At 40.1% G+C, this 27,078-nt stretch overlaps 1 protein-coding gene across 1 annotated transcript in view; it reads right to left on the bottom strand.

Annotated features, from left to right (window-relative positions):
- The window catches only part of pcxb (pyruvate carboxylase b), a 482,389-nt gene extending 458,632 nt beyond the window's left edge, over positions 1 to 23,757 (bottom strand). Inside the window, exons 1-6 of the mRNA XM_060924639.1 lie at positions 23,616 to 23,757; positions 23,272 to 23,456; positions 14,745 to 14,910; positions 14,508 to 14,653; positions 13,884 to 14,001; positions 8,844 to 8,995 (exon numbers count right to left, since the gene is read on the bottom strand). Of these exons, the coding sequence (XP_060780622.1) occupies positions 8,844 to 8,995; positions 13,884 to 14,001; positions 14,508 to 14,653; positions 14,745 to 14,910; positions 23,272 to 23,456; positions 23,616 to 23,757 (909 nt within the window). The remainder of the gene's footprint in view (positions 1 to 8,843; positions 8,996 to 13,883; positions 14,002 to 14,507; positions 14,654 to 14,744; positions 14,911 to 23,271; positions 23,457 to 23,615) is intronic.
- Positions 23,758 to 27,078: the final 3,321 nt, after the last annotated feature.

The raw sequence follows: 27,078 nt of genomic DNA, 5'->3' as shown, positions 1-27,078 counted from the left end.
AAATAAATAAATCCCCCCCAAGTATGGTGCATGTATGGATAGTAATTGGCAAAATAACCCTGAAATGTCCAGGCATCTTAATTTTGGCCTTTTAAAACAGAACATTCAGCATGCAAGGTCAAGGCACTGAAATTGATTGTTGAACAGTGAACAGCATGGCATGCACTGCACTGCACAGGCAGAGGAATAATCAGTGCTAGAGGAGATTGCTATCTCGCTAGATTCAATAAACGTAGCCCCGATTACTCTTGTCAGTCACCATAGCAACCGTTCATGACAGCTGGCCAGGGGAAATGAGGATGAATATCTGACTAAGTCTGAAAGAGACATACAGTATACACTTTCTCTCTCTCTCTCTCTCTCTCTCTCTCTGTCTCTCTCTCTCTCTCACACACACACACACACACACACACACACACACACAGGAATGCCAGTGAGCTTGTTAACACCACATTTTCAGGAGGACGACAGGAGACAACTTCAAGATTCTTTCTATGCAAAAGCAATCTTTGTTGCATTTCTGGAAATGTAGACATGAACAATTTTTGGCCAGTGACAGAATAAGGAAGTGAGGACCTCAATTACACTGTTGGGGAAAGATGAAAAGAAGGTCCCCACAAGGAGAAAGTGCTTCATTACAAAAACGTCAGTGAGGTTAAGGTGTGTGTGTGTGTGTGTTTGGGGGGGGGGGTGTTAGAAAGTGTTTAAGGGCACATGCCTGGTCATTGGTTGACTGAAGTGTATTCTGCATACAAAACATGGGAAATGAAACTGATAGGGGTGATGGACTGACAGTTCGCTGAAGATTTAATTCCTGCAGCTTTTGTATGTTTGTGTGTACAAGTATACTGTATATATTGTGTTACTTGTCCAAGATAACTATGGATTTTTTTTTTTAATGTGGGCTTTAACTTTCAAAAGGGTTTTCCTTTTCAATTAAAAAAAAATTAAAATTGCAACATTACTGTGTAATGGACTTTTTTTTTTTTGGCCTGGTAATTAGCTCCACCCCCTAGATAGAACTGAGTTACTCAGCTCTGCCATGTTTCCTTCAAGATATGTTTCATCAACCGAGATGGTGGGTTAGGTTGGAGGAAAGCTGAAGGCTTGTCAATGTTTTCAACACAACTGCAGCTCAGTGTTTTATTCTGTAAATGTGAATGTGGGGAGAGAGAGAGAGAGTCCAGCCAGTGTGTGCACGAGGGTGTGCATATGGAATGAAGATCCTTGTGTGCCAGCTGAGGGCTGGAGTTTATATCGCCAGAGGCTTGTCTGTTTGGAAAGATTTGGCAGCCATTTGTGAAACACCCACTCGCTGCAGTTCACGCAACCTCCAGGAGAAGAAAGAGAGGGGTGGGGGGGCTAAATAATGACTCCTATTGCACTGGAATGAGTAAAGGTGAGATGTGAGAAGGAAATGAAAGAATTGTGTTAGCTAAGGCTCTTGTGTTAGTTTATGAGTTTCTCCATTTTCAAGCTCTACCATGGGAATTATTCATAGGCTCTACTTTTTTTTTTTATTACCAATCACCTCGAAGCTAATTTGTTTCTAGTGACACATGCATCAATTTGCCAATAAACCCATCTGCAATTTAAATCATATTTCGAGAGAAAAGCCAAGAGAGCCAGAAACACAAACGCACACACTGTTCTAAAAAAAAAAAAAAAGCAAGCAACCAGAGCAGAAATTCTTTGATTACTATTACACGCGTGCATCAACACTCACTGTTCACTTTATTAGGAACACCTTTACACTTGCACGGCCAATTACGACAGCAGTGCAATTTAAAAAAAAAAAGAAGCAGATAGAGGTGTATGGTCACCTACATGTGAATGTGAGGTTTACCCCAATATGCATTACTTTTCAGTCACTGAAGACATTATACACATTCTCAGGCTTCGATGCTTACCATGATTTTTAAGATGCCTTCATGTAGTGTGGAAGGACATCAGCATAATTATAATGCTGAAAAATACACAAATAATATTACTGTTGAAGTGTTACGCCTTAATGCATGTCTAGTGTACCCTTCATATCTCTTGATTTTCATGCAGTACATTTCACAACACTGTAGGCTCATCAATGGAAGCTCCTTACAGTCAAACTTCATTAAGTTTAATGTGAAACAACAAATGTAGGAGAAAAAAAAAACAAGAGCTTCCTTATTTCCTTGACCTTTGTTCATTTTAGTGGTAAATTCATTCTTAAGGAAGACAAACACAAAGGGGTGGGAATGCTGTTGAGAGAGTAACAGGGAGAATAGAGGAGATGGAGAGATGATTAAATGAGGTGGCTTTGACCTTAGAAGGTCTCGCTTTCCAAAAATTGCGCAAAGATTTCATGCCTTCCAGAAATGGCACGGTTTTTCAATCATGACTCATTGCTCTTCCATCAGACAGCAGACAAACAGGTGGATTTTCAACAGTCACATCACATGCAGTGTTGTTTAGACAAACAACACTCTGTATGTCCCTTTAAATTCTGCCACTGGTTATAGCTCTCTCCTTAGCTTTCATTCCATCAGCATTTTTCATTCATTCCGGCTTTAGTCCTACTTTCCTTGTCTCCTCCAAAATAACAGGCTGGTTTTGGATTTCCTCCATCTCTGTCTTCACTCACTGCTTCAAATTCCATCTAAATGCATATCTATCTCTCTCTCTCTCATGCTCTCCCTGTCTCTCTCTCCCTCCAGATTTTGTCTGACAAGGCAGATTTTCCATTATCAACACAAGCGCACAATATTATTGACCTTTAAAATCAATATAGTTACATGGATCAAATAAACACAAAATACAAAAGGCAAAGTGATCAAGTAGGGATTTGAAGAGCTATGTGCAAATTAATCATCTATATAAATTAATTTCTAAAGTGAAATAAGCTTTGATGAACTAGCACAGAAAGCAAGCCAAGGGCAAAGAAAGGAGAGATAAGGAAGGAGGGAAAGAGTGGAATAAAATAGCAAGATTAATAAAATTTGATAGAAGACATGAGTGAATCAATGACAGTAAGCGTGCGCGCGAGAGAGAGAGAGCTATAAACATGCTCATTAAAGCTTGTATGGTGTAATAAAGTAGAGCTTAGCACTCATCTAAATGATATCACAAAAACGACTTCCCTCCAATCCATCTCTATTTTCTCTCTCTTTGTTTGGCTTTTTTCTTTCTTTCTATTGATCTCTTGACAGATCATTCTGTGTTCGTTCGCTCTGTGCATTCTTCCCATCATTCAGTACACCGTTTTTCGCCAACCTCATCCTTCACCTGTTCAGTTCATATTGCATTCCCCCTGTTCCCATCAACCCACTCTTCTGCTCGTGTGGTTTAGCATGGTCTTAGTAAGTAGCTCAGTGCCTGCAATGTTCGAGAGAGAAAGACCTGCTAATGTCACCAAGTCTTCTGTTGCTTGTACTTGTTCATGTACTCACTAAAGCATTACAGAGAAGGTGAAAAGCTTCCCTATAAAACACATACTTATGGGCACATGCATACATGAACTGGATTTCATAAATACGTGTAGGTTTTGTTGACCATGAACATTCCTAGGGTGGCACGGTGGTGTAGTGGTTAGCATTGTCACCTCACAGCAAGAAGGATCTGGGTTTGAGCTCAGTGGCCAATAGGGGCCTTTCTGTGTGGAGTCTGTATGTTCTCCCTGTGTCCACGTGGGTTTCCTCCGGGTGCTCCGGTTTCCTCCGGGTGCTCCGGTTTCCCCCACAGTCCAAAGACATGCAGTTAGGCTAATTGGCTACTCTAAATTGTCCATTGATCAAGCTCGGAGAGGGATAGGCTCCACCAAGTTTAAATGCCCGAGACACACCAATGATGGACTGTTAAAATATCATCAGTGATGCCCCCATGGCCCTTGCTGGCTACGGGAAGAACATTCCTAGCTTTCTAATTACCAAATGTGATTTTTTTTTTAGAGAATGTCTACACGTCACACAGCATCAGAAATCAGCATTAAAATATGCATAAAAATATGTTGATAAAATACAGGTTAATGCTGGATTAATTGCTGTGCTGCACTAATGAGTAATGTGAATTATCAACACTCCCACACACAAAATTGTTATATAAGGGAAGCTTCAATGGATGCAAATGCAGTTTAGTATTTTATAGAGGTAACTGACAAAGGTGATCAGAAAACTTCAATCATGACGTGAAATCCAAAACTTGCGAAACAAGAACTAGAATAGCATAAATAAGGCTTGGTAAGTTCAGGCAGAAAGACAGTGTTATTTCACAAGTGTTATGTTTGCAAGTAGCTTTTATGGTGGTAGGTGTGACTGGTGACAGGTGTGCATTGTTAGAAGTCTGGTGACTGAACGTGACGATGGATGTGTGTGCTGGGAAGTGTACTCCATAGCGGCCATATTTGTAGGCAGCGGTGTGTTCTGGGAATCAGATTTCTCTGTAGAACACTGTGTTGCCCTGATAACCATCAATGAAATGTTTAATTACTCTGGTGCATTGGGTACTGGTCTATAATGATGCAATATTATGTAATCATAATTTCAGAGTAATGTATCTCTGCACTCATTAAATGTGCGTTTTGAAGTTACCAGTCCTTCAGTTTATGGGTCAAATGTTACTCGACTGCTGCTAGTGACCAGCTCTTCAGATAATATCTAGTTAACACGCTCAATTTGATGGCCATTAGATAAGAAGAGCAGAGGTTAATGCAACATCATGAATAAAAAGTCAGTAATGCTGTAGATATTAGAGTAACCCTTTCAACATGCATATCTTTTTCAGCCATTTGTGCTTCGCTTTGGTGAAACCTAAAAAAAAAAAAAAAGAAGGGGGGTGCCTCCCAAGGTCCCATTTTAATAAATAAATAAATAAAATGCTGATTTACTAGCAGGGTCTGTGGAGGATTGCATCTTTCATCTTCTGTCTCTTTTATATGTTTGCCTTAATGAATATGCAGTTTGTGTTGTTTATAACCAACTCAGCAGGGAGAGGGTTAAATTTACAGAAACTCTGTTGGAATTGAACACAAAAAAGTTTAATAATGAGGTTTACCAAATGTATGACGATATCAACTAATTATAAAGTTTTGTGAAATTATCATAAATATGGTTTCATATTAAATAGCCTTTGAAAATATTTTTTCATATATATTAAGTTATTTAAGTGAGCCTCATTAATATAATTGACACTCAATTACACACTCTAATTCATATCTTAACAGTTGTTCAGCAGTCTCACTGCATTTAGTCAGTGTCGTACCAGACTTCCATAATGATTTTGCTCTTGTTGGTCTATGTGACCAACAAATGTTTTTATTTACATGAAAAATAATAGAGCAACCAGTGTACCAGGCAGGAATAATATTTGTTCAACAACCCAAATTATGCAGAGGCTCTGGAGCCATGCAGGGCATCATGCACACACCGAGGCTATTCAGCGTAGCCTGTTTACTACTGAGGTGAGAGATGGGATGAAACTAGAGAACCCTGAGGAAATCCATATGGACACAGGCGAAGGAACAAACGAAACTCTACTCAGACAGTAACCCGAGCTCAGGGTTGAACCAGGGACCTTGAAGCTGTGAGGAGACAACACTGCCACCATCTCATAGAAGAAAAATAGAAGAAATGGTCAATTTTTTTTTTTTTTGGGGGGGGAGTCTTGGGATTGTTAGTTTGCCCAAATAGCTCAGATTTTACATCAACAAACTGCATCTCTCTGATTCACTAGAGAGTAATGCTCCACAAGCATGGAATTTTGTCGTGATAGACATTCAAGTCGTTCCTAACGAGTTCCATTATCTTAAATGAAATGCAGGCAAGAAAGCTTTTAACCATATCACTAACAATTAACTATGTATACATACACATGCTTCAATTTGCATTTAGGCAAAGCACATATGCGGTACCATTTAAAAATATTCTCTCTCTGTGTATCTGACAAGAGGGTGCTTGGGGACTCGCACTGCCCCCTGCTGTGTGAACAGCAACAGTGTGAGTGCACATAAAATGATAGGGTTCCCTGTCAACACACTACAACCATCATCTTGCCAAGTTTCATCAAGGGACGAAAATGGAAAATGTATCCAACCTGTCTGCTGCAGCTCCTCAATATTATTTTTCCTGGGTCTCCATCTCTTCCTGTCATCAGTTCTTTCTTCCGCACCTGCCAACTTCACTAATGTCATTTCAAAAGGACAGCATATACAAATGTGCTTCTCATAGGAGAGAATGCCTTATGAAACTTGACAGCTCATGCTTTATCAGCAGAAGTGAATTGGTAACGGTACACACACAAAGTTTCGACACACTACTGGACATCTCTGTGAAAGAAGGATTCCAGACCTAGTGATTATATATATATATATATATATATATATATATATATATATATATATATATATATATATATGTTTGTTTTCATAGGGCACAATGATCACCACAGGTTAATCCCCACTAAGAAAAGATTTTTCAGAGTGCAGCATGAGTGATTTTCAACTTTCATCTGTACTCCTGAGCAACTCACTGTTAATTCCACCTTCTCAGATCACTCATCCACTGAGACATGATGACACACGACATAAGACTTTAAACCTCTTAACAGTGCTGCTTCAGTTTCATCCAGTACTCATCACACTTGTTCTCTGAAACCCAAGCATCAAACATGTACATCACATTCTTTTCTTTAGTGTCTAAAAGCTGCTGGAATACATCAGAAAGTTCTGCCAGAGACAGACAGTGGGGGGGGCACTTTTCTATACTTGCCATGAGGTTTCATATGTTTAGAAGGCAATTATTTATAAAGTGTTTGAGACACCATAATGTAAAAGATTGTGCAAAGCGTCTCAAAACATAATCCAGGGTGAGGGATGATATCATTACTGATATCTGCAGAACAGAACATAATTTTACCCAAGCTACACTGCAAAAAATGATATCTTAGCAAGTGAAAATATCTTGAATATTTGAAATGATCTAGCATTGGGGCGGCACGGTGGTGTAGTGGTTAGCGCTGTCGCCTCACAGCAAGAAGGTCCTGGGTTCGAGCCCCGGGGCCGGCGAGGGCCTTTCTGTGTGGAGTTTGCATGTTCTCCCCGTGTCCGCGTGGGTTTCCTCCGGGTGCTCCGGTTTCCCCCACAGTCCAAAGACATGCAGGTTAGGTTAACTGGTGACTCTAAATTGACCGTAGGTGTGAATGTGAGTGTGAATGGTTGTCTGTGTCTATGTGTCAGCCCTGTGATGACCTGGCGACTTGTCCAGGGTGTACCCCGCCTTTCGCCCGTAGTCAGCTGGGATAGGCTCCAGCTTGCCTGCGACCCTGCAGAAGGATAAAGCGGCTAGAGATAATGAGATGAGATCTAGCATTTCCTGTTAGAAGAATACAAAACACCAATTCTGAGATTATTAAACCTAGTTCTGGATTGCAACCAACTTATTCTAAGATGTCTTATCAAGTAAAAATATCTGTCCATGCAGCAAGATCATTTCACTAGTATTAAGTAATTTCCTCCCCAAATTCAGTTTTCAATTTTTTGCAGTGTACAAATTACAGTACTAAATACTTTCTGATGCGTGTGCGCGCACACACCCCGCATAGACCAAAATTCACTCCCCCTTCACTATTGCTGAAAGCAAAGGTTTATCTTCAATCATTACATAAAATCACATTTCTTAAAAAAAAATGATTTACAGCCATGACTGCAGGCAAAAAAAGTTCTCAAGTATTTTAAAATCTGAAGCACAGACCAGGTTCAGCAATACAGAGACAGAAAAGAGGCGGGAGAGAAACAGGAGGGTTAGAGAAAGAACAAGCAGGGCAGTGTGTTACTGTTTTAACAGGTTGAACTGGTGCTTGAATTTTTTTTTTCAAGTGTTGGAGCACAAATTAATCCAGAATAATACTTCTCAATAAGTGTTAATCTGTGTAGGCGGTAACAATTTTTTTCTTAAACTGGGGGGGGGGGGGGGGGGGGGGGGGGGGGGAGAGAAATGAAATTGTGTATTCCCCCCCCCCCCCAAAAAAAAAAAAAAGTAATTTTTTTTTAATTCATTTTAATTGTCAAATGCACAGGCTTTACTATTATTACCACCACCACCAGGTGTCATGCATATATTTTTGTCTCCATTTCTTTCCTTTTTTACTTGAAGCCTCTCATGTTAATTCTTCATTAGAATTAAATGCAACGACAATGAAACTGAACTGTATGAAACATTTGTGTTCAACAATAACTTTTCTGTACACTATTGGTTGGGAAGATAGAAAATGTTTGAGAATTGCATGTCAGTTTGAGAGACTAATTATTAAAATTACTAATACTTGTTAAAATTTATGAATAACCAACTACAACTATACTGAACACATTTGCATTGTGTGTGGCTGACCTTATTGATATTAGCACATGAGCAACAATATGAATACACTGTACAGTCCTGGAAAAGGCAAAGAGGAAATGGCAGGTGTGATTAAAGTGCAGAGGATCATGGGAAAGGGAAAATGAGAATGAGAGACCGAGTAAGACAGGATAAGTATGAAGATACATTAATAAAAGGATAATAAAACATCATAAAAAGTGGTAAAATGATGTATATAGCAAAAGAGTTTAAGGAGTCTGTCTCACGTCTAGATCACTGATCCTTCCGTTTCTTTTTTTCCTGTCTCTGGTATTGCAGGGATTGAAAAATAAAAGCCATGGATTTACTCACAGAACCTCGACAAGAACAACACATCCGCCTGAGGGGTTAGCGGACACCCTAGTATGAGAACGTCATCAAATGCCCTACACAAGCTGCATAAGTGGGCTGAGAATAAAACAGCAATAATGCACTGTATGAGTGGTGTTGTGCGTGTGTGGACGAGTGTATATAGTATACCTGCTTGGCGAGTTTAACTGAGTCAGAAGTGAGTCTGTCTCTGAGATGAGGGTCCAGCTGAACCGCAGGAGCAACCTCCACCACCTTCTGATGCCGTCTCTGAATGGAACAGTCTCTCTCATACAAATGGATCACATTTCCATACTTATCACCTGGGAAAGGAAGAGAAAGAGTGGCACAGGTAAAGGATGGAGAAAACAAAAATAGTCCAACAAACAAGTCTTAAAAAAACCCTACCTGATATTTTTGGGCTTTGTATTTTAGGCTCTTGTCAGCGCTGTTCCCTTCTAAGTGTGCACTGATTTTGCAGACTCCTACTGAGTTAATCACTAGGCAGGGATCTCATCTTGTCAATAAGATAATAAGGGTGTAGGAAAAGTGGCTGTTATTTGTGTCTCGCTCACTCATGTTCACATTTAGGAGGTGTAAGATGCTCTACGAGAAAGCATTATTAGTCAAAAAGCCATTGTGTGCATCATTATTAAAGAAACCTGCATTAACAGGTTCTGGTTGTGGACAGGCACCACCTGGGTTCTCTGTCCACAGTTATCCCATAGAATCGGGTTTGATTTTTTTATTTGGTTGATTATAGCATCAATTCATGCTTTATCTTGGTCAAGGTCACAGTGGATTTGGAGCATATCCCAGGAACACTGCCAACCAATTCAATTTAGTTTTCGCCATACAACACTTAAGAACACACATTGTCACAAAACAGCATAAAAAAAAAAAATCTGAATGTAGATTCTAACAGAAAATGAAGCCGAGGTGACAATGGCAAGAAAACTGCTCCCTGAGATGACACAAGGAAAAAACCCAAGGTGAAATGAGAAGGAGGCAGAGTCTTTAAGGTGGCACTGGATACTATGACTATAACTCATTCCAGTATACAGGTGCAGGAGGGTAAAGTTAAACAGTACTGTGCTAAAAGGATGTTCAATAGGAGAATATTAGTGAACAAGATTCCTGGGGTAAACCTCAGACAGGCTTTAGAATTACAGCAGCAGTTTTTAGATCCAAATGTGCAGTATCCACTTGTTTATCCACTGAAACAACAGTGAGTCTTGTACATAAATGTTCAGCAGGATCTAGAAATCGTTATGGTAACCATGCAGGAACATTCACAGGAGTGAAAAGTAAAGTATCAGGATAAATCAGACTCAGAGAGTGAGAAGAGTTACAGCAGTAGAAGTGTGTCAGGATCAGGCACTGGCATCCCCATCAGGCAGCTAAGTGTCCACTAAATCATCTCACACATATTGCCAAGAAAATGCTCACGTACCAATGAAATTATCACCGTGCACTAAAAGCTATAAAAGGTCCATTCTAGTCTTAAACCCCACAATCTTGAGCCCATTCTGCAGATATTGATCATATCATCTAGTGATGCTGGACTGGTATATCAGCATCTTTTGGTCTTGTTATTGGTCTAGCAATTCTGGGGGAAAAAATAAATAAAAAAATAACACTATGATCTGATATATAGGGTGACATGGTGGTGTAGTGGTTAGCGCTGTTGCCTCACAGCAAGAAGGTTCTGGGTTTGAGCCCAGCAGCCGATGGGGGCCTTTCTGTGTGGAGTTTGCATGTTCTCCCCGTGTCTGCGTGGGTTTCCTCCGGGTGCTCCGGTTTCCCCCACAGTCCAAAGACATGCAGGTTAAGTTAACTGGTGGCTCTAAATTGACCGTAGGTGTGAGTGTGAATGGTTGTTTATCTCTATGCGTCAACCTTGTGATGATCTGCCGACTTGTCGAGGGTGCACCCCGCCTCTCGCCCATAGTCAGCTGGGATAGGCTCCAGCTTGCCCGCAACCCTGTACAGGATAAGCAGTTACGGATAATGGATGGATGAATCCGATATACACATGTTTTTGTGCTCAAACTGTTTGTACATACAGTATATGAAGTGTGAAAGAAATCCTGTGCAAAGCCAATGAGTTCAATGCTCCTTCCATCAGTGGACAACAGCAAGGGAATTTTAAAAATAGAAAAATGTCCACATGGGCAGAGTAGCCTAAGAATTGAAGACATATGTATTTATTTGGGGTGGCACAGTAGTGCCATGGTTAGCACTGTCGCCTCACAGCAAGAAGATTCCAGGTTTGAACCTCACAGCTGATGGGGACCTTTCTGTGTGGAGTTTGCATGTTCTCCCCGTGTCTGTGTGGGTTTCCTCCAGGTGCTCTGGTTTCCCCTACATGCAGATTAGGTATAATACCCAGCCACTGGGATCGTATAAGCCAGTGCATACCCAGCAAACACAAAAATGTTTATATAACGTTGTATAAACGTTTGGCTAACGTTTCAGAAACGTTACAAAATAACGTTTATAAAATGAAAATTTGGGACAATTTTTTCGTTTTATAAACGTTTGAAAAAACGTTATATAAATGTTTGAAAAACATTCTGGAAACCATCATACAACATTCTGGAAATGTTTCAGAAACGTTTTTTAAAACATTGTATAAACGTTTCTTAAAACCATTTAAAAACAATAGTAAAACGTTTCTTTAATGTTTTAGAAACGTTATTAGAAACATGTTCAATCAATCAAAATCAAAGTCCTTCCCACGCCGCTTACAGTACCTAGTATTCCTAGGCAGTCTCCCACTCAAGTACTAACCAGGCCCAACCTGTATGGTGGCGCATCGGGCGGCGCCAATCTCCGTTTCCATAGCCCTTGGCCTCTCGCCTATTACATAGCTAGGGTTACAGTGGGGGGCTAGTCCTCTGGTAACCACAAGAGTTTGACTCCCCATGCACATCTGTATTGCAGCGTGCCTTGCCAGATGATAGTAGGTACCATTTTTATGATGGTCTTTGGTATGACCCGACCGTGAATAGAACTCACGATCTCCCGATCGAGAGGCGGACACGCTACCACTAGGCCACTAGTCGGTATTAGAAACATGTTAATGCCTGTTAAACTTATAATATAACACATTTTTGTTATTGCACTTAAGTTTATTTCATTCCTCTTTGCAAGTTCAACAAAACCGATTTGAAAGCAGAGTTTTTTTACATAGACAATATTCACATTTATATATAAAGCCCTCATGAACAGCAAAAATGATAAAGATACTAGTATTAAAAATTTATCTAAATTTATTAAAGAAGCCTTGCTACTAAGAACCAAAACATTAAAGTTAACGTAATCATAGCAAATACGCAAAATCAGTTAAAAGTTGAAATAAAAAAGCAAATTAAATCAAATAAGTTGTTTGGCCTTCGAGCGAAGCCTTCGATGAAGGAGATTTTCTAAGATAACTTCTAAGTGGACCCGGCCTTCTCGATCTTGTCCCAACAGCAACACGCTCAAAATGGCGCTACTTCCGGTCCCTACGCCTGCGCAAAGACGTAGGTCTCGCAGGCGCAGGGAACCAGCGAACAAAATGCCAGGGCCAAAAGGGCGTGCATTTTAGCAAATATAAAACGACGAATGGTCGTCTATCCAAATTATTCAAACCATACTTGATAATTACGAGACTAGAGCCACACATTTAATGATTTATCTATCTATCTAGATCTACATCTAAAAAATATTTAGCTAGATCGAAGGGCTTTTTTTCAACGTTTATTAAACGTTTATACAACCACTTATTTTCCATAAAATTATTCCCATGTTTTTTGATACTTTTTAAAAACGTCATCATGTAGTGTTTATAATCACACAATTAATTGTAGAAATTTTAATATTATCTGTTTTAGCCAGAAGTCTCCGAATATGTATAACGTTTTATAAACGTTTCATAAACGTTGTGAATGAAACGTTTTAAAGAGAACGTTTATAAAACGTCAATAAAATGTTACTCATTTACTGATTATTTTGATAATTGTAATACAATCATTATGACATCTTAATATCTAAAAATACCGAGAGATGATAAAAAATGTGCCACGGGTCAGCAAATATCTCATCTCATCTCATTATCTCTAGCCGCTTTATCCTTCTACAGGGTCGCAGGCAAGCTGGAGCCTATCCCAGCTGACTACGGGCGAAAGGCGGGGTACACCCTGGACAAGTCGCCAGGTCATCACAGGGCTGGCACATAGACACAGACAACCATTCACACTCACATTCACACCTACGGTCAATTTAGAGTCACCAGTTAACCTAACCTGCATGTCTTTGGACTGTGGGGGAAACCGGAGCACCCGGAGGAAACCCACGCGGACACGGGGAGAACATGCAAACTCCACACAGAAAGGCCCTCGCCGGCCCCGGGGCTCGAACCCAGGACCTTCTTGTCAGCAAATATGACTATTAAATTTTCACCAACGTTTCATAAACGTTTCATAAACATTTAATAAAACCTAACCTTAATGCAACCTAAATGAAACGTTTTATAAACGTTTTGTGTTTGCTGGGTACTTAGTGCTGGCCCCAAGCCTGGATAGCTTGGGGAGGGCTGTGTCAGGAAAGGCAGCTGTTATAAAAACTATGACAGATCAAAAATGCATAACAGATCTGTTGTGGTGACCCCTAATGGGAGAAGCCAGAAGTCGTCGTAGTATTTATTTACTGCATTTTATTTGCAGGGAGAATTGGTGGAAAAACACATTTTGTAATAAACAGTGTTAGCAACAATGCATAGTGCTTATTAAACAAAAAGCCAGGATGTCAATAATCTATAAACAAAAGCATTTTTTTTAAATGTCCCTTATTGTAATAAGTGCTCAATAGTCCCCTCTGAAAATATTCAGGTCATCTACTACAGCATTCAGCCCAGTCCTGTGTCCTTCAGCCGGTTTGTGGAGACCAGCACCGGCAATAAAAAACACCAGAGTGCTCCTTTGCATCATTGACATTGTGTCTCCTTGTTCTTTCTCACATAGTGCAGTGCTTCATAATGCCACAGAAACACTGCTGTTCTCCCTTAACAAGCTATATTCACTTTTAAATGTATAACGTCGAGTAAGCATCCAGCGCCAGAGGAACAAATAATGCTTAAAGAGTGAAAATACTTCCATATAATTGCTAGACTATGCCAGAGTCAAGCTAATAAATCACAGTAAGAGCAATCCACATACACACACTCACCTAGAATTTGCACCTCGATGTGGCGTGGTTTCTCAATGAACTTCTCTACAAATAAGGCTCCGTTTCCAAAAGCAGCCAAAGCCTCAGAGTATGCCCGCTGATAATTCTCCTCTAACTCCTGCAAAATCATTGATTTCAAACATTATTTTTAAAATATGGAAATGTATGGAAAGTGGAGTAAATCCTGAAAAGATTTTTTTTTTTTAAAAAGAAGGCTCTGCAGTCTATGAGGCAAAACGCAACTTTGATAAAAACCATGACAAGCCTTCAGTTAGAACATTTGCACGAGTTGAATATTTCTAATATACATTTCTTTCTTTCTCTCTCCCTTTCTCTCTTGGTGAGCCAAGGGTAAAGTATCTCTTTCTCTTGCAGGTGTATCTGTGATATCAATATTGTTTAAATTTTTCATGTAATGATGTTAGTTTTGGGAGAATTTACTCATGTTTATGCGATATAAATAAATTATTAGGCAATGAGAGCGTAAGGGGAATTAGTAGGCAATGAAACCTTATGCTAGAGAAAACAATATAATTACCGTACATAAAAATAGAAGTCATTATGTTCTGGTGGATAGCCACCACATTTATTCACAAATGTGAATATACACTAATAAACACACACCTCATACTCCCTGACCACCCGCATGCCACGGCCACCTCCCCCATACGCTGCTTTGAAAATGATGGGGAAGCCGTAGGTCTTGGCAAACTCCTGAGCCTCCTGTAGAGAGGATATTGGTGCATTTGTCCCTGGGACCACTGGAACACCTACACATATATAAACAAGTAGATTATTAGTGTATCAAGGACACATAAAAGAGATTTTTTTTTTGACAAGGGCTTGATAAGGGCACAATACCAGCTTGGACGGCTAGGGCACGAGCCTCGACTTTATCCCCCATCTTGCGCACCACTTCTGGACTTGGGCCAATGAATCTAACCCCTGAGTCCTCACAGGCCTGAGCAAAATCCGAACGTTCTGACAAGAACCCATATCCTGGATGGATGGCATCCACATTATTCTCCTGCAAAAGAGAGGACGATATGTAAGGGGGGGGGGGGGGGGGGGGGACGACCAGTGAGAATGCAAAAAAAGGCTTTAAGAAAATGGAAATAAGAAGAGGAAAAAAAGAAACCACATGAAAGATAGAAGATGCATGTCAGTAGTAATTAGTCTGGAAGTATGCAAAGCAAATACTAAATTTATTAAAATCCCAATCAGGGTGTAATTGGAAGCCAGCCTCCCTCTGTTGGCGGAGTGTGTGCTCACCATGATAATGGATTAGGTTGAAGAAGTGCACTAAATCACTCTCACAGAATAGATGGTGTATGGAAAACTCTGTGTGTGTGTGTGTGTGTGTGTGTGTGTGTGTGTGTGTGTGTGTGTGTGTGTGTGTGGAGGGGGGGGGGCACCTTATTGTTCATCATAGATAAGTTTCTGATCCAAGATATGAGCTGTCTATTGTAAAAGTTACACAGAAACCACTCAAAGTCCTATCTGTGTACTGTGTTTAACTGGAGTCTGGAGGTCTGGCCAGGCCCCTATTTTCATTAACCTCAGCTTTTAATGATTTACATTTATCTATAGTATCTCCATACAAAAGCCATAGCAACCCCCCCCCCCCCCAAAAAAAAAAAAAAAAAACACCTCAAGCAACACCCGACACTTTTTTTAATAACTGCAAAAGAAAGCACAAGACAAAATATTTCCAAAGCTTGAACAATATTCACCTCCTGACACAAACATCTTTGTCTGTTAATAAAGCACAGCCTGAACCTTGTTCATTTAGAGCGCACCAACGTTCAATATAATTGACTCGAGTCATCACATCCTGAACTCAATTACCACACAATTCTCAAGGTGCAAACATTATGAAGCAAAAGTTTTCACACCAATCAGAATGTAGTTCATATGCTTGCTATGGAACAATGTACTGAAACTTTGCAAAAAGAGCTGAAGTAAGAGGAAGAAGCCAGAGAACAAAGAAAAATAACATGAACGGCATTCAATATGGCATGACCACGAGTGACACTGGGCAAAGAGCACAGCCAATTTTCTGCCATTTCACAGTAGTAGAACTATACAGTACATCTCTTAAAGTTCAAACCAGACAATTGACTGCTCTCTATTGTGACAGTGGAATGTCGTACACTGCTGCCTTACTTGCAGTAATAATGTGTTTTCAGCTGACTTAACATAACATAATACATACTATTCCTACTCAATTTAGTTATCATCAGTTTCTCTGTAGTTTGGTCTCCTTCACTCACATGGTAGCAGAGCTAAAACCTGATCATGAACTTAGCTACCGGTTTATAAAGTATAATAGTTAGCCTAATGATAGCTAATTTGCCAGTGACCCTGCATACTGGTTTACTTAGGGTGACCAGAAGTCCCGGTTTTACCGGGACAGTCCCAATTTGGGGTTGTGTGTCCCGAGTCCCGACAAAAGTCTGTCGGGACACGGATATGTCCCGGTTTTCGCCACTCGCGACGTTTGCAACTGAGCAGAGTGGGAATCATTAGCGGAGAAATGTCTGCATTTACTATTTTGATGAATTGACAGGAATCGCAAACTTTCCTGGTTACTGCCCCCTGGCCCTGTGGCATGGGTGTTTATTTAGCCACATTATTCCAGACAACAGAACGGGTTGCCATGCAACAATAAAACAAACATTAACTGGCGCGAATGTTCTTTGTCTAGCAGCTAGCAGCAGTAATGCCGCAGCAATTATGCCGAAAAGAAAATGTACCTTTTCCAAAGGTTTACAGGGCACCTACCCCTTCCTCCGAGAGGTGCAGAACAATGCGCACGAAGCCTACTGCACACACTGTAAGTGCTTTGTTCTTGTACTGAGTTGGGTAGCCTATGCAGCAAATGCTGTGCGCTCCTGTGGGGGCTTTCCTCGGGCTGTCGCCCCTCTCCTCCTTTACTGCTGAGAGAGGCCCTTCATATAATCTTTTTTTATTCACCTTGTTATCCCGAGATAACAACATAATTAATTCAGGATCTCGAGAAAACAACACAACTAATTCGAGATCTCGAGAAAACAAAACCGTTATTCCGTGATCTTGAGAAAACTAAATTATTTCATGATCTCAGCTGGATCACTGTATCTCCGTCGGTAGAGACGAAGCCGGGCCAGTCTTCTGCGGAGGTGCCGCGGACTAATTTTGAAATTATCCCTTATTAAAAGACTTAAAGCAATCTATCCCTGTGTCAACCCCTGATCAAAATATTGCCTTATTAGGTGATCGATTATTCCAGACATTCTAATGACCAAAGTTGCGTCTATACAGAATGAGAAATAGCCCCAAAGTCAGCATATCACAAGTCTCTTGGCGTACCTGAATGAACCATTTCTCAGCTGTTTACTCGAGATCATGAAATAGTTGTTTTGTTTTCTCGAGATCTCGGAATAATTGTTTTATTTTCTCGAGATCTCAAATTAGTTGTGTTGTTTTCTCAAGATCCTGAATTAATTATGTCGTTATCTCGGGATAACAAGGTGAAAAAAAAAAAAGGATTATACGAAGGGCCTCTCTCGGCTTCCGTATATATTCTCAAATCACTCGTCTCTTTTGTTTCTGTTTAACATACCATTCTGACAGTTTGGTCATACTGCTGTGTTGAACAGCTTGTTGCAGCTTCCATTAAAGGGTTTCACTTTTGTACACATCTTGCTTTATTCATTCAGTTGTGGGGAATGGTTAGTAAGGTTGATTCTGACCTAGGCTATGTTGAGGTCACATATCTACTTTAAGTTCATGCTATAGTGCATACAATTTTAGAGATATAGCCTACATGTGCATATGCATTCTTCTTGGTGTTCTCACAAACAGGTGGAATAAATCAGTTTAAATTTGGCCTATGGACATAGCCTGGCCTATTCTCAGCCATTACAAAATCTGTTGTCTGACCATAATTTAACTGATCTGTATACCACTATGCTACTAGATAACAAAATGCCTGTTTGTTTTATTTCATGTGAGATGTTGATAAATGTGAGCTTCAACAAAATGATAAGAGCACCTCTCTGAGTGTCACGTTTACGTTAAAAAAAAAAAAAAAAAAGGTGTGCATGCACGAGCATGGTCGCGCGCAAAAGTGTCCCGGTTTCAGACTAGGGAAATCTGGTCACCCTAGGTTTACTCAATATAATAGTCTAATGTTAGCTACCTGCAAAATGTGTAATTAAAGTGTTGGGCCACTAAACTGCCAGAACCGCTTCAGTACACCTTGGCATAAATTCTCTAGAACTGTACTGTCGAAATGAACACTTTTTCCAAAAAATATTCACTCAAATGGTGTTTTGATGATGGTGGTGGAGAATGTTGTTTACCGTGTCACTCCAGAAATCTCCCTTTTCGTCAATCAAGAGTGTCATTTATAAATAAAGTACAGTGCTCTGAAAAGTTTTTTCCCCTCCAAATACTTTCTATTACAAACAAAGAACTATATACACGTACTGTATGAAATTTACCATCTAATATTGTAATGCATCAGTATATATTTCACAGTTCTTCCACGAAATCCGGTCATACATGAGCTGATAGCACCGAGTTGACTAAAGCCATGTACAGTGGTGCTTGAAAGTTTGTGAACCCTTTAGAATTTTCTATATTTCTGCATAAATATGACCCAAAACATCATCAGATTTTCAGACAAGTCCTAAAAGTAGATAAAGAGAACCCAGTTAAACAAATGAGACAAAAATATTATACTTGGTCATTTATTTATTGAGGAAAATGATCCAATATTACATATCTGTGAGTGGCAAAAGTATGTGAACCTCTAGGATTAGCAGTTAATTTGAAGGTGAAATTAGAGTCAGGTGTTTTCAATCAATGGGATGACAAATCAGGTGTGAGTGGGCACCCTGTTTTATTTAAAGAACAGGGATCTATCAAAGTCTGATCTACACAACACATGTTTGTGGAAGTGTATCATGGCACGAACAAAGGAGATTTCTGAGGACCTCAGAAAAAGCGTTGTTGATGCTCATCAGGCTGGAAAAGGTTACAAAACCATCTCTAAAGAGTTTGGACTCCACCAATCCACAGTCAGACAGATTGTGTACAAATGGAGGAAATTCAAGACCATTGTTACCCTCCCCAGGAGTGGTCGACCAACAAAGATCACTCCGAGAGCAAGGCGTATAATAGTTGGCGAGGTCACAAAGGACCCCAGGGTAACTTCTAAGCAACTGAAGGCCTCGCTCACATTGGCTAATATTAATGTTCATGAGTCCACCATCAGAACACTGAACAACAATGGTGTGCATGGCAGGTTTGCAAGGAGAAAGCCACTGCTCTCCAAAAAGAACATTGCTGCTCATCTGCAATTTGCTAAAGATCACGTGGACAAGCCAGAAGGCTATTGGAAAAATTTTTGTGGACGGATAAGACCAAAATAAAACTTTTTGGTTTAAATGAGAAGCGTTATGTTTGGAGAAAGGAAAACACTGCATTCCAGCATAAGAACCTTATCCCATCTGTGAAACATGGTGGTGGCGGTATCATGGTTTGGGCCTGTTTTGCTGCATCTGGGCCAGGACGGCTTGCCATCATTGATGGAACAATGAATTCTGAATTATACCAGCGAATTCTAAAGGAAAATGTCAGGACATCTGTCCATGAACTGAATCTCAAGAGAAGGTGGGTCATGCAGTAAGACAACAACCCTAAGCACACAAGTCGTTCTACCAAAGAATGGTTAAAGAAGAATAAAGTTAAATGTTTTGGAATGGCCAAGTCAAAGTCCTGACCTTAATCTAATCAAAATGTTGTGGAAGGACCTGAAGCAAACAGTTCACGTGAGGAAACCCACCAACATCCCAGAGTTGAAGCTGTTCTGTACGGAGGAATGGGCTAAAATTCCTCCAAGCCAGTGTGCAGGACTGATCAACAGTTACCGGAAACATTTAGTTGCAGTTATTACTGCACAAGGGGGTCACACCAGACACTGAAAGCACAGGTTCACATACTTTTGCCACTCACAGATATGAAATCTCATCTCATCTCATTATCTCTCACCGCTTTATCCTTCTACAGGGTCGCAGGCAAGCTGGAGCCTATCCCAGCTGACTACGGGCGAAAGGCGGGGTACACCCTGGACAAGTCGCCAGGTCATCACAGGGCTGACACATAGACACAGACAACCATTCACACTCACATTCACACCTATGGTCAATTTAGAGTCACCAGTTAACCTAACCTGCATGTCTTTGGACTGTGGGGGAAACCGGAGCACCCGGAGGAAACCCACGCGGACACGGGGAGAACATGCAAACTCCACACAGAAAGGCCCTCGCCAGCCCCGGGGCTCGAACCCAGGACCTTCTTGCTGTGAGGCGACAGCGCTAACCACTACACCACCGTGCCGCCCCACAGATATGAAATATTGGATCATTTTCCTCAATAAATAAATGACCAAGTATAATATTTTTGTCTCATTTGTTTAACTGGGTTCTCTTTATCTACTTTTAGGACTTGTGTGAAAATCTGATGATGTTTTAGGTCATATTTATGCAGAAATATAGAAAATTCTAAAGGGTTCACAAACTTTCAAGCACCACTGTATGACGAGATTGAGTGGAATAACTTTTATTCTATCCATATTCACTGGATTTTGAGAAAACAGAGCATTTTTGCTTTTATTTTTTGCAAATTCGATACACAAGTTTACACAAAATGTCTGACAAAATAATTTCCACTTAAGCAAACTGGCAAAATGACAGGAGCAGTTTGTGAAAAATGCCATCAATAATTATTATTTTTTTTAAATGATACGTTCTTATCAAATACTTTCATTCCATATTTTGTTGCTTTTTTTTTGTATTTTTTGGGGTTTTGTTTTCGAGTAGAGTTTTTATTTTGTCCTCAGTTGGTTCAGCAATACTCTCCGCCATTTTGTTTTTCCCTACTCATGGTATAAGAGCTGATAGCCAAGTAGTAGAGTAGCCAATCAGATTGCACGATTGCTCATATCCAGTGAATGTGGATAGAATAATTATAAATGTTCTGTATAAATAACTCTGTATACACTACAATATGCAGTACACATAGTACACTTGATCTATATTTTATAGATGTTTTCTTCAACCCCACATCATCTGCTCTCTTACTACATATGGGGGAAAACGTCCATTGCCTACTTGATCGATCACTTGCAGTATTCATAAGTTCATGTGGATGCACATGAACTTTCCACTTCTATGAGATGAATAAGTAAGGAGAAAAAGTATTAGTGTTTCAGTAAGCTACAAGTTTATCTCTAATAAACATAAGTCACGTGTGCTGATTTCTTTTTGTTTGATTTAATTACACCAACACAAAGGCTGTACAATATAACAAAAAGACAATAGACAAAGACACTAGTGCATAGACAGTGAATACAAGATATGTAATAAACCAAGGGAAGAGGTCGATTTTTAAAGTGGAAATTAAATCCTTAAGTGATTTATACAGCATCAGTGATTTGTAGTATACATGCCATGCCAGTTAAAAGTTTATACACCCCTAATCATTCATAGGTTTTCCTGTATTGCCATTTTCTACACTGCAGAATAATACTGAAGACACCAAAACTCTGAAACATATGGAACACACATGCAGCTATGTAACATACAAAAAGTGTTTATGCAGCTATGTAACATACAAAAAGTGTTTATATTTTTTAGATTCTTCAAAAGTAGACACTGTTTATTCCCCCCCCCCTTCTCTCCCCCACAGGCTACAAGAATGACAAACCATATAAGAAAGATGGGGATATAAAAAATTAGAACAGTGTGTGTTGATTTTAGCTCGATTACAGGGACAACTCACAAGACTGCATCTTCACTGATGGAGACTATTATTGACCACCAGGTCATTATGGTACAACGTACCCAGGAGAAATTGATCTATGCGCTACCATCAGCCAGTATGGGTCCATATACCACAACTTGCTTTAAATCAATCAATCAATGATATATATAATAATAAAGAAATAACAATAAAGCTTTGCTCTGCTCAAGATGAAATATTATATTATATTTCATCTTGAGCAGAGCAAAGCTTTATTGTTCATATCATATTCAGCCACACTGCTGGGATGGTGGACGGCCTGTTCCCTGACAAAATGTTTCTTCTGTCCTGTTTAGCTTTAACCCCATAGAGGAGCATTTCTCTATATGGGACTGGAAAGTATACGACAGAAATCCATACGAGCCATTTTCCTGCTCCATATGAGCCATAAAAACTTGTAAATGTAGGGACGTTACATTAGTGTCCTGCCAGAGCACAGAACGCATAGCAGGTGGTGCTTCCCACATCCCCTGCTGCTTTTATAGAATAGTGCATTTTTAGTTTTGTAATTATAGTTTTGGAAAACTGGAGCACTGTTTTCAGAAAAATGTGCTGGAGATCTGTTCTGTCTTTGTTATGGAGAAAATGTTAGGGATAAGAAACAAAAATAGAGATAGACAAAAGAATAAAACAGACTGGAAGGCCAAGTCAGAAAGACAAGGAATGATCATAAGGCATTCTCATACACTATATTAGTAGTGACAAACAAATGTTGCAGTCCATTCTGAAGTGTACGCAGAGTTTTTGAAAAAAGGAACGCCCTAGGCAGCTGTTTGTAAGGTCTTACGAAATAGGAGGGATAAAAAGCATTTACTTCAAATAGCCATTTTTAAAGGTCATTGCTGAAAGGACCCACTGATGGGGACTTCACTCCCAAGATTCCGCAGCAGCAACCAAATGTTTTTATATCAAGTACTTCAAGCTGAAGAACAAAACGTTACTTAAAAGAAATACTGTAGCAATGCTGTGGCATGTTAGCAATATAGCGGTTCCAAATTTGAAGTAACAACTGCTCATTTGCTTTGGCTGCATTTATAAATAAGTCTACTCTGTATTTAGAAAAAAAGTACATGTGAATTGTAATTGGTGAAATATAATGGTTGCACTGTGAGAAAGAGCTGAATAATTATAGACTACCAGTATGTAAGACAAATAACTAGATAATTTAATTGCTTATTTGTTACTTATAATTAGCTAAATATTACACGAAGTATTGTTCTGTCACTTGTTCAGTTGGCACTAGAACTTTCTTGTCTACAAGTTCAGCACTTCCTATACCTGACTGTTGCACTTATCCAGAGCGACGTACAAGAGCATCTGCTAAATGCCATGTAATGTAACGCAACATAATTTTAATTTACATAAGAACATCTGTTTTGTCTTTGAAAAATGACATTTAGCTGAATTTTAAAGGCCTGTTACTTTCGACTTTTACAGAGGGAGACCCTTCAGAGTTCTTAGAACCTTCAGAGTGCGAAGCATACCGTACAGTCATGATTGCTTTCAAATGAACTGCAGCCAGAAAGAGCTGCCTGACCTTGGCCACTTTGATGATGTCAGGTATGTGGAGGTAAGCAGCAACAGGGGGCAGCCCTTTGCCAATCAGATAGGCCTCATCTGCTTTCTGTCTGTGCATCTGGCCTGTATCCTGCTCAGAGTACACAGCCACTGTTCGGATCCCCAGCTCTGTACATGCCCGGAATACACGGATTGCTATCTCACCTGGAAAAAAAAAAAATAGGGAACACCCATACATTAAGGAAAAGCAAAAGAAAACAAGAATTAAGACTGCCTCACCTACTGTTACATTAGAATAAATCCTAATTGGGAAGTAGACATATCAGTCCAGCAGGCTCTGAAGGATAGAAGCAGTGGCCTCACCTCTGTTGGCTACCAGGACCTTTTTGATTGGCCGGTACTCAAGGCTCTGAGGTGAGGTGTGGGCAGAGCGTGATAGCAGGTACGCTCTCCGGATAGAGAGCATGCCCAAGCCATGCCTCACCACTCCCAAATACAAGACCATCCTGAGAGAGAGAGAGAGAGAGAGAGAGAGAGAGTTTACAGAGAAGAACAGATTGTCCTTTTCAAAAGCATCCTTCAATAAGATAGAATGAAATATAAAACTAAATGATGTGAGAGATGGGTCATGGTCCATAGAAAAGTACATGGGAAAAGGACAATATTGAACAAATGTGGTGGACAATATTCCTTACATAAATGCTCAAGACTGAACTAATGACCCACACATTTTTATAACAATTAAGCGATGCAATATTCTCCTATTTTCTCCAACACTGTTTAAATGATCCACCATTACGGTCCTTATTACCCAAGAAAGTGGACTGAGGCTTCAATTGGTGTGTGATTGCTGCCATCTTATGGATCTAGGCAGTAGTGCCATATATAATTATTAAGTTACTGCCTCTCTCAAGGTAAAACATGGTACACAAATTGTCCACATATATAGATTTAGATATGTACTGTATATTGGTAGTAAAGCATCATGCATCACACTGAATGATGAATCTCATTAACACTAACAATTTTAAGTTGAAGACATACAGTATAAAACATCCATCCATTCCATTATCCATAACCGCTTATCCTGTGCACAGTCATGGGCAAGCTGGAGCCTATCCCAGCTGACTATGGGCAAGAGGCGGGGTACACCCTGGACAAGTCACCAGATCATCGCAGGGCTGACACAGAGACAAACAACCATTCACACCCACACCTACGGTCAATTTAGAGCCACCAGTTAACCTAACCTGCATGTCTTTGGACTGTGGGGGAAACTGGAGCACCTGGAAGAAACCCACGCAGACACGGGGAGAACATGCAAACTCCACACAGAAAGGCCCCCGTCAGCCGCTGGGCTCAAACCCAGAACCTTCTTGCTGTGAGGCGACAGTACTAACCACTACACCACTGTGCCACTCCAGTATAAAACAGCATTATTGAATTTTATGTTCAGGTAAGAAACTCTGTATAAACACAGCAGCAAATCTCTGGTTTGTATGCACCAGTCTTCCAACTTTTCCTATTACACAATAATACACCATAACCAACAGAACAACTTTCGTAGCCAAGGAATGTCCATGAAAAGCACTGCATCCTTGTATAAATCAGCTTCTTATGAAGAAAAATATATGAAACAGCTGAACACACAATTCCTGCCAGTATGTCATCTGGTGCAATTCATATATAATATGCGGAGGTGTATTTAAATATCCTGTGTTGCACAGACAAATATTGGCTTTTTGTGCCTTGGGTCCTAATGGTTTCTTTTGCAAGTTTTTTCTTGCCACTGTTATCACTGGATTGCTCATTAGGGATCTAAATCTGCATCTGGATTACTGTAAAGCTGCTCTGTGACAGTGTGTTAGAAGACACATACAAATAAACCTAAAATTAAATACATTTTCATGAATCAGTGAATAGAATATGGCAGATTTTTTTTTCTTATTGGATTCCAGATTTATACAATTTAGAGAGGACAAGAAAACATGTATTTTTCTTTAGGAAAGCAACATAGACTCTTCTTTCCTGTTTTATGTAAAAGGAATGCATAATAACTTTTTTTCCCCTCAGTCTATGGGCATATTTAAATTATAGACTTCTTCAAAATAATTTGAAAAATGACACTATATAATTTCCTTATAATATAATCCTGTTGTCATTTTGTATAAAAATCACCTACACCGGGTTTAAACCTTCACAAAATTAAACATGTCAAAGTATTACTGAATAAACTCTCCCAGAGACTGTTCGTGCACACACGCGCATGCACACACACCCTTTCTTTGCACTTTCATAAGAACAGGTAGGTTCTGTACGTTTCTTTATTTTCTGATAATATGCCCAGGTCCGCCCTGTGATGACCTGGTGACTTGTCCAGGGTGTACCCCGCCTTTCGCCCGTAGTCAGCTGGGATAGGCTCCAGCTTGCCTGCGACCCTGTAGAACAGGATAAAGCGGCTAGAGAATATGAGATGAAGGAGATGAGATGCCCAGGTCCGGCAGCACTGTCGCCTCACAGCAAGAAGGTCCTGGGTTCGAGCCCAGCGGCCAGCGAGGGCCTTTCTGTGTGGAGTTTGCATGTTCTCCCCGTGTCTGTGTGGGTTTCCTCTGGGTACTCTGGTTTCCCCCACAGTCCAAAGACATGCAGGTTAGGCTAACTGGTGGCTCTAAATTGACTGTAGGTGTGAATGTGAATGGTTGCTTGTCTCCATGTGTCAGCCCTGCAATGACCTGGTGACTTGTACAGGGTGTACCCCACCTCTCACCCATAGTCAGCTGGGATAGACTCCAGCTTGCCTGCAACCCTGCACAGGATAAGCGGCTACAGATGATGGATGGATGCCCAGGTCCTGTATGAGAGTGTGCTGTATGACACTGAAGAAATGCATTGTGCTTTAATGCAGCAGTCACAAGGTCAGACATGCATAGATATGTATAAGCAAAAATCATAAGACCTGTCTAAGCATGCTGCCTTCCTTTCCACTTCATACAATGTCACAAATGAACCTAAAGCCACATCTCAGCACATTCACAGAGGATACCTTACTGGGTTTTCAAGAGAGAAGACCCAGCCCTGTCCCTGCCTTCAGTGCAGCTATAATTGCTGCACTTAATGATAAAAAAGGGCAAGCTACTCAAACTTCAGTGTGTCTCCCCCCCCCCATCTTGCCTATTAACCTTTATGTAGCAGTCTAAAATCTGGTCAAAATAAGCCAGGGTTCACAGAACAATTTTCTGTATATTATGCTTCACATATACTGTAATTTTCCAGAAACTGCATTTATGTCAGTGATCTTATATTCTTAAATTAAAATGGTATTGCATAATCGAATAAAGAGGAATGTATGGACCTAATGACCAATCCAAAGCCCTGCCCATGCCCTGTACTCTTGCTACATATATAGCACCATAAGTCATATTAGTATGTAATAGATCAGTTTGGGGAATCAAAGTCCAAAAGCTATCAACAAGGCCTCTGGTGAGAATAAGACAAACAAACAGAAACTTACCTTAAAAAATAAAGCGGATAAAACTTTATTCAAAACAACCCATTATGTGGCTGCAGTGCAATGTATAAAAATCATTCATATACAGGTCAAAAATATCAATTAATGTTCACATCAAACATGACAATAGGGGAAAAAAAAGTATTCTCAGGGACTTTGATCATGGTGTGGCTTGAATAGTTCTGAAACTGTCAATTTCGTGGGATTTTCACATAAAACACTCAAACAGAAGTGTTCGGTCGTGGAGGGCTGGGCTACTTAAAGCACACTCCCTAAACCTGACAAGTAATAGATTAGTTGAATCAACTGTGTGAGCAG

This window comes from Neoarius graeffei, chromosome 1 (genome assembly GCF_027579695.1).
Source record: "Neoarius graeffei isolate fNeoGra1 chromosome 1, fNeoGra1.pri, whole genome shotgun sequence".
NCBI classification, from domain to species: domain Eukaryota; kingdom Metazoa; phylum Chordata; class Actinopteri; order Siluriformes; family Ariidae; genus Neoarius; species Neoarius graeffei.
This window is presented reverse-complemented; position numbering and strand designations above follow the sequence as displayed.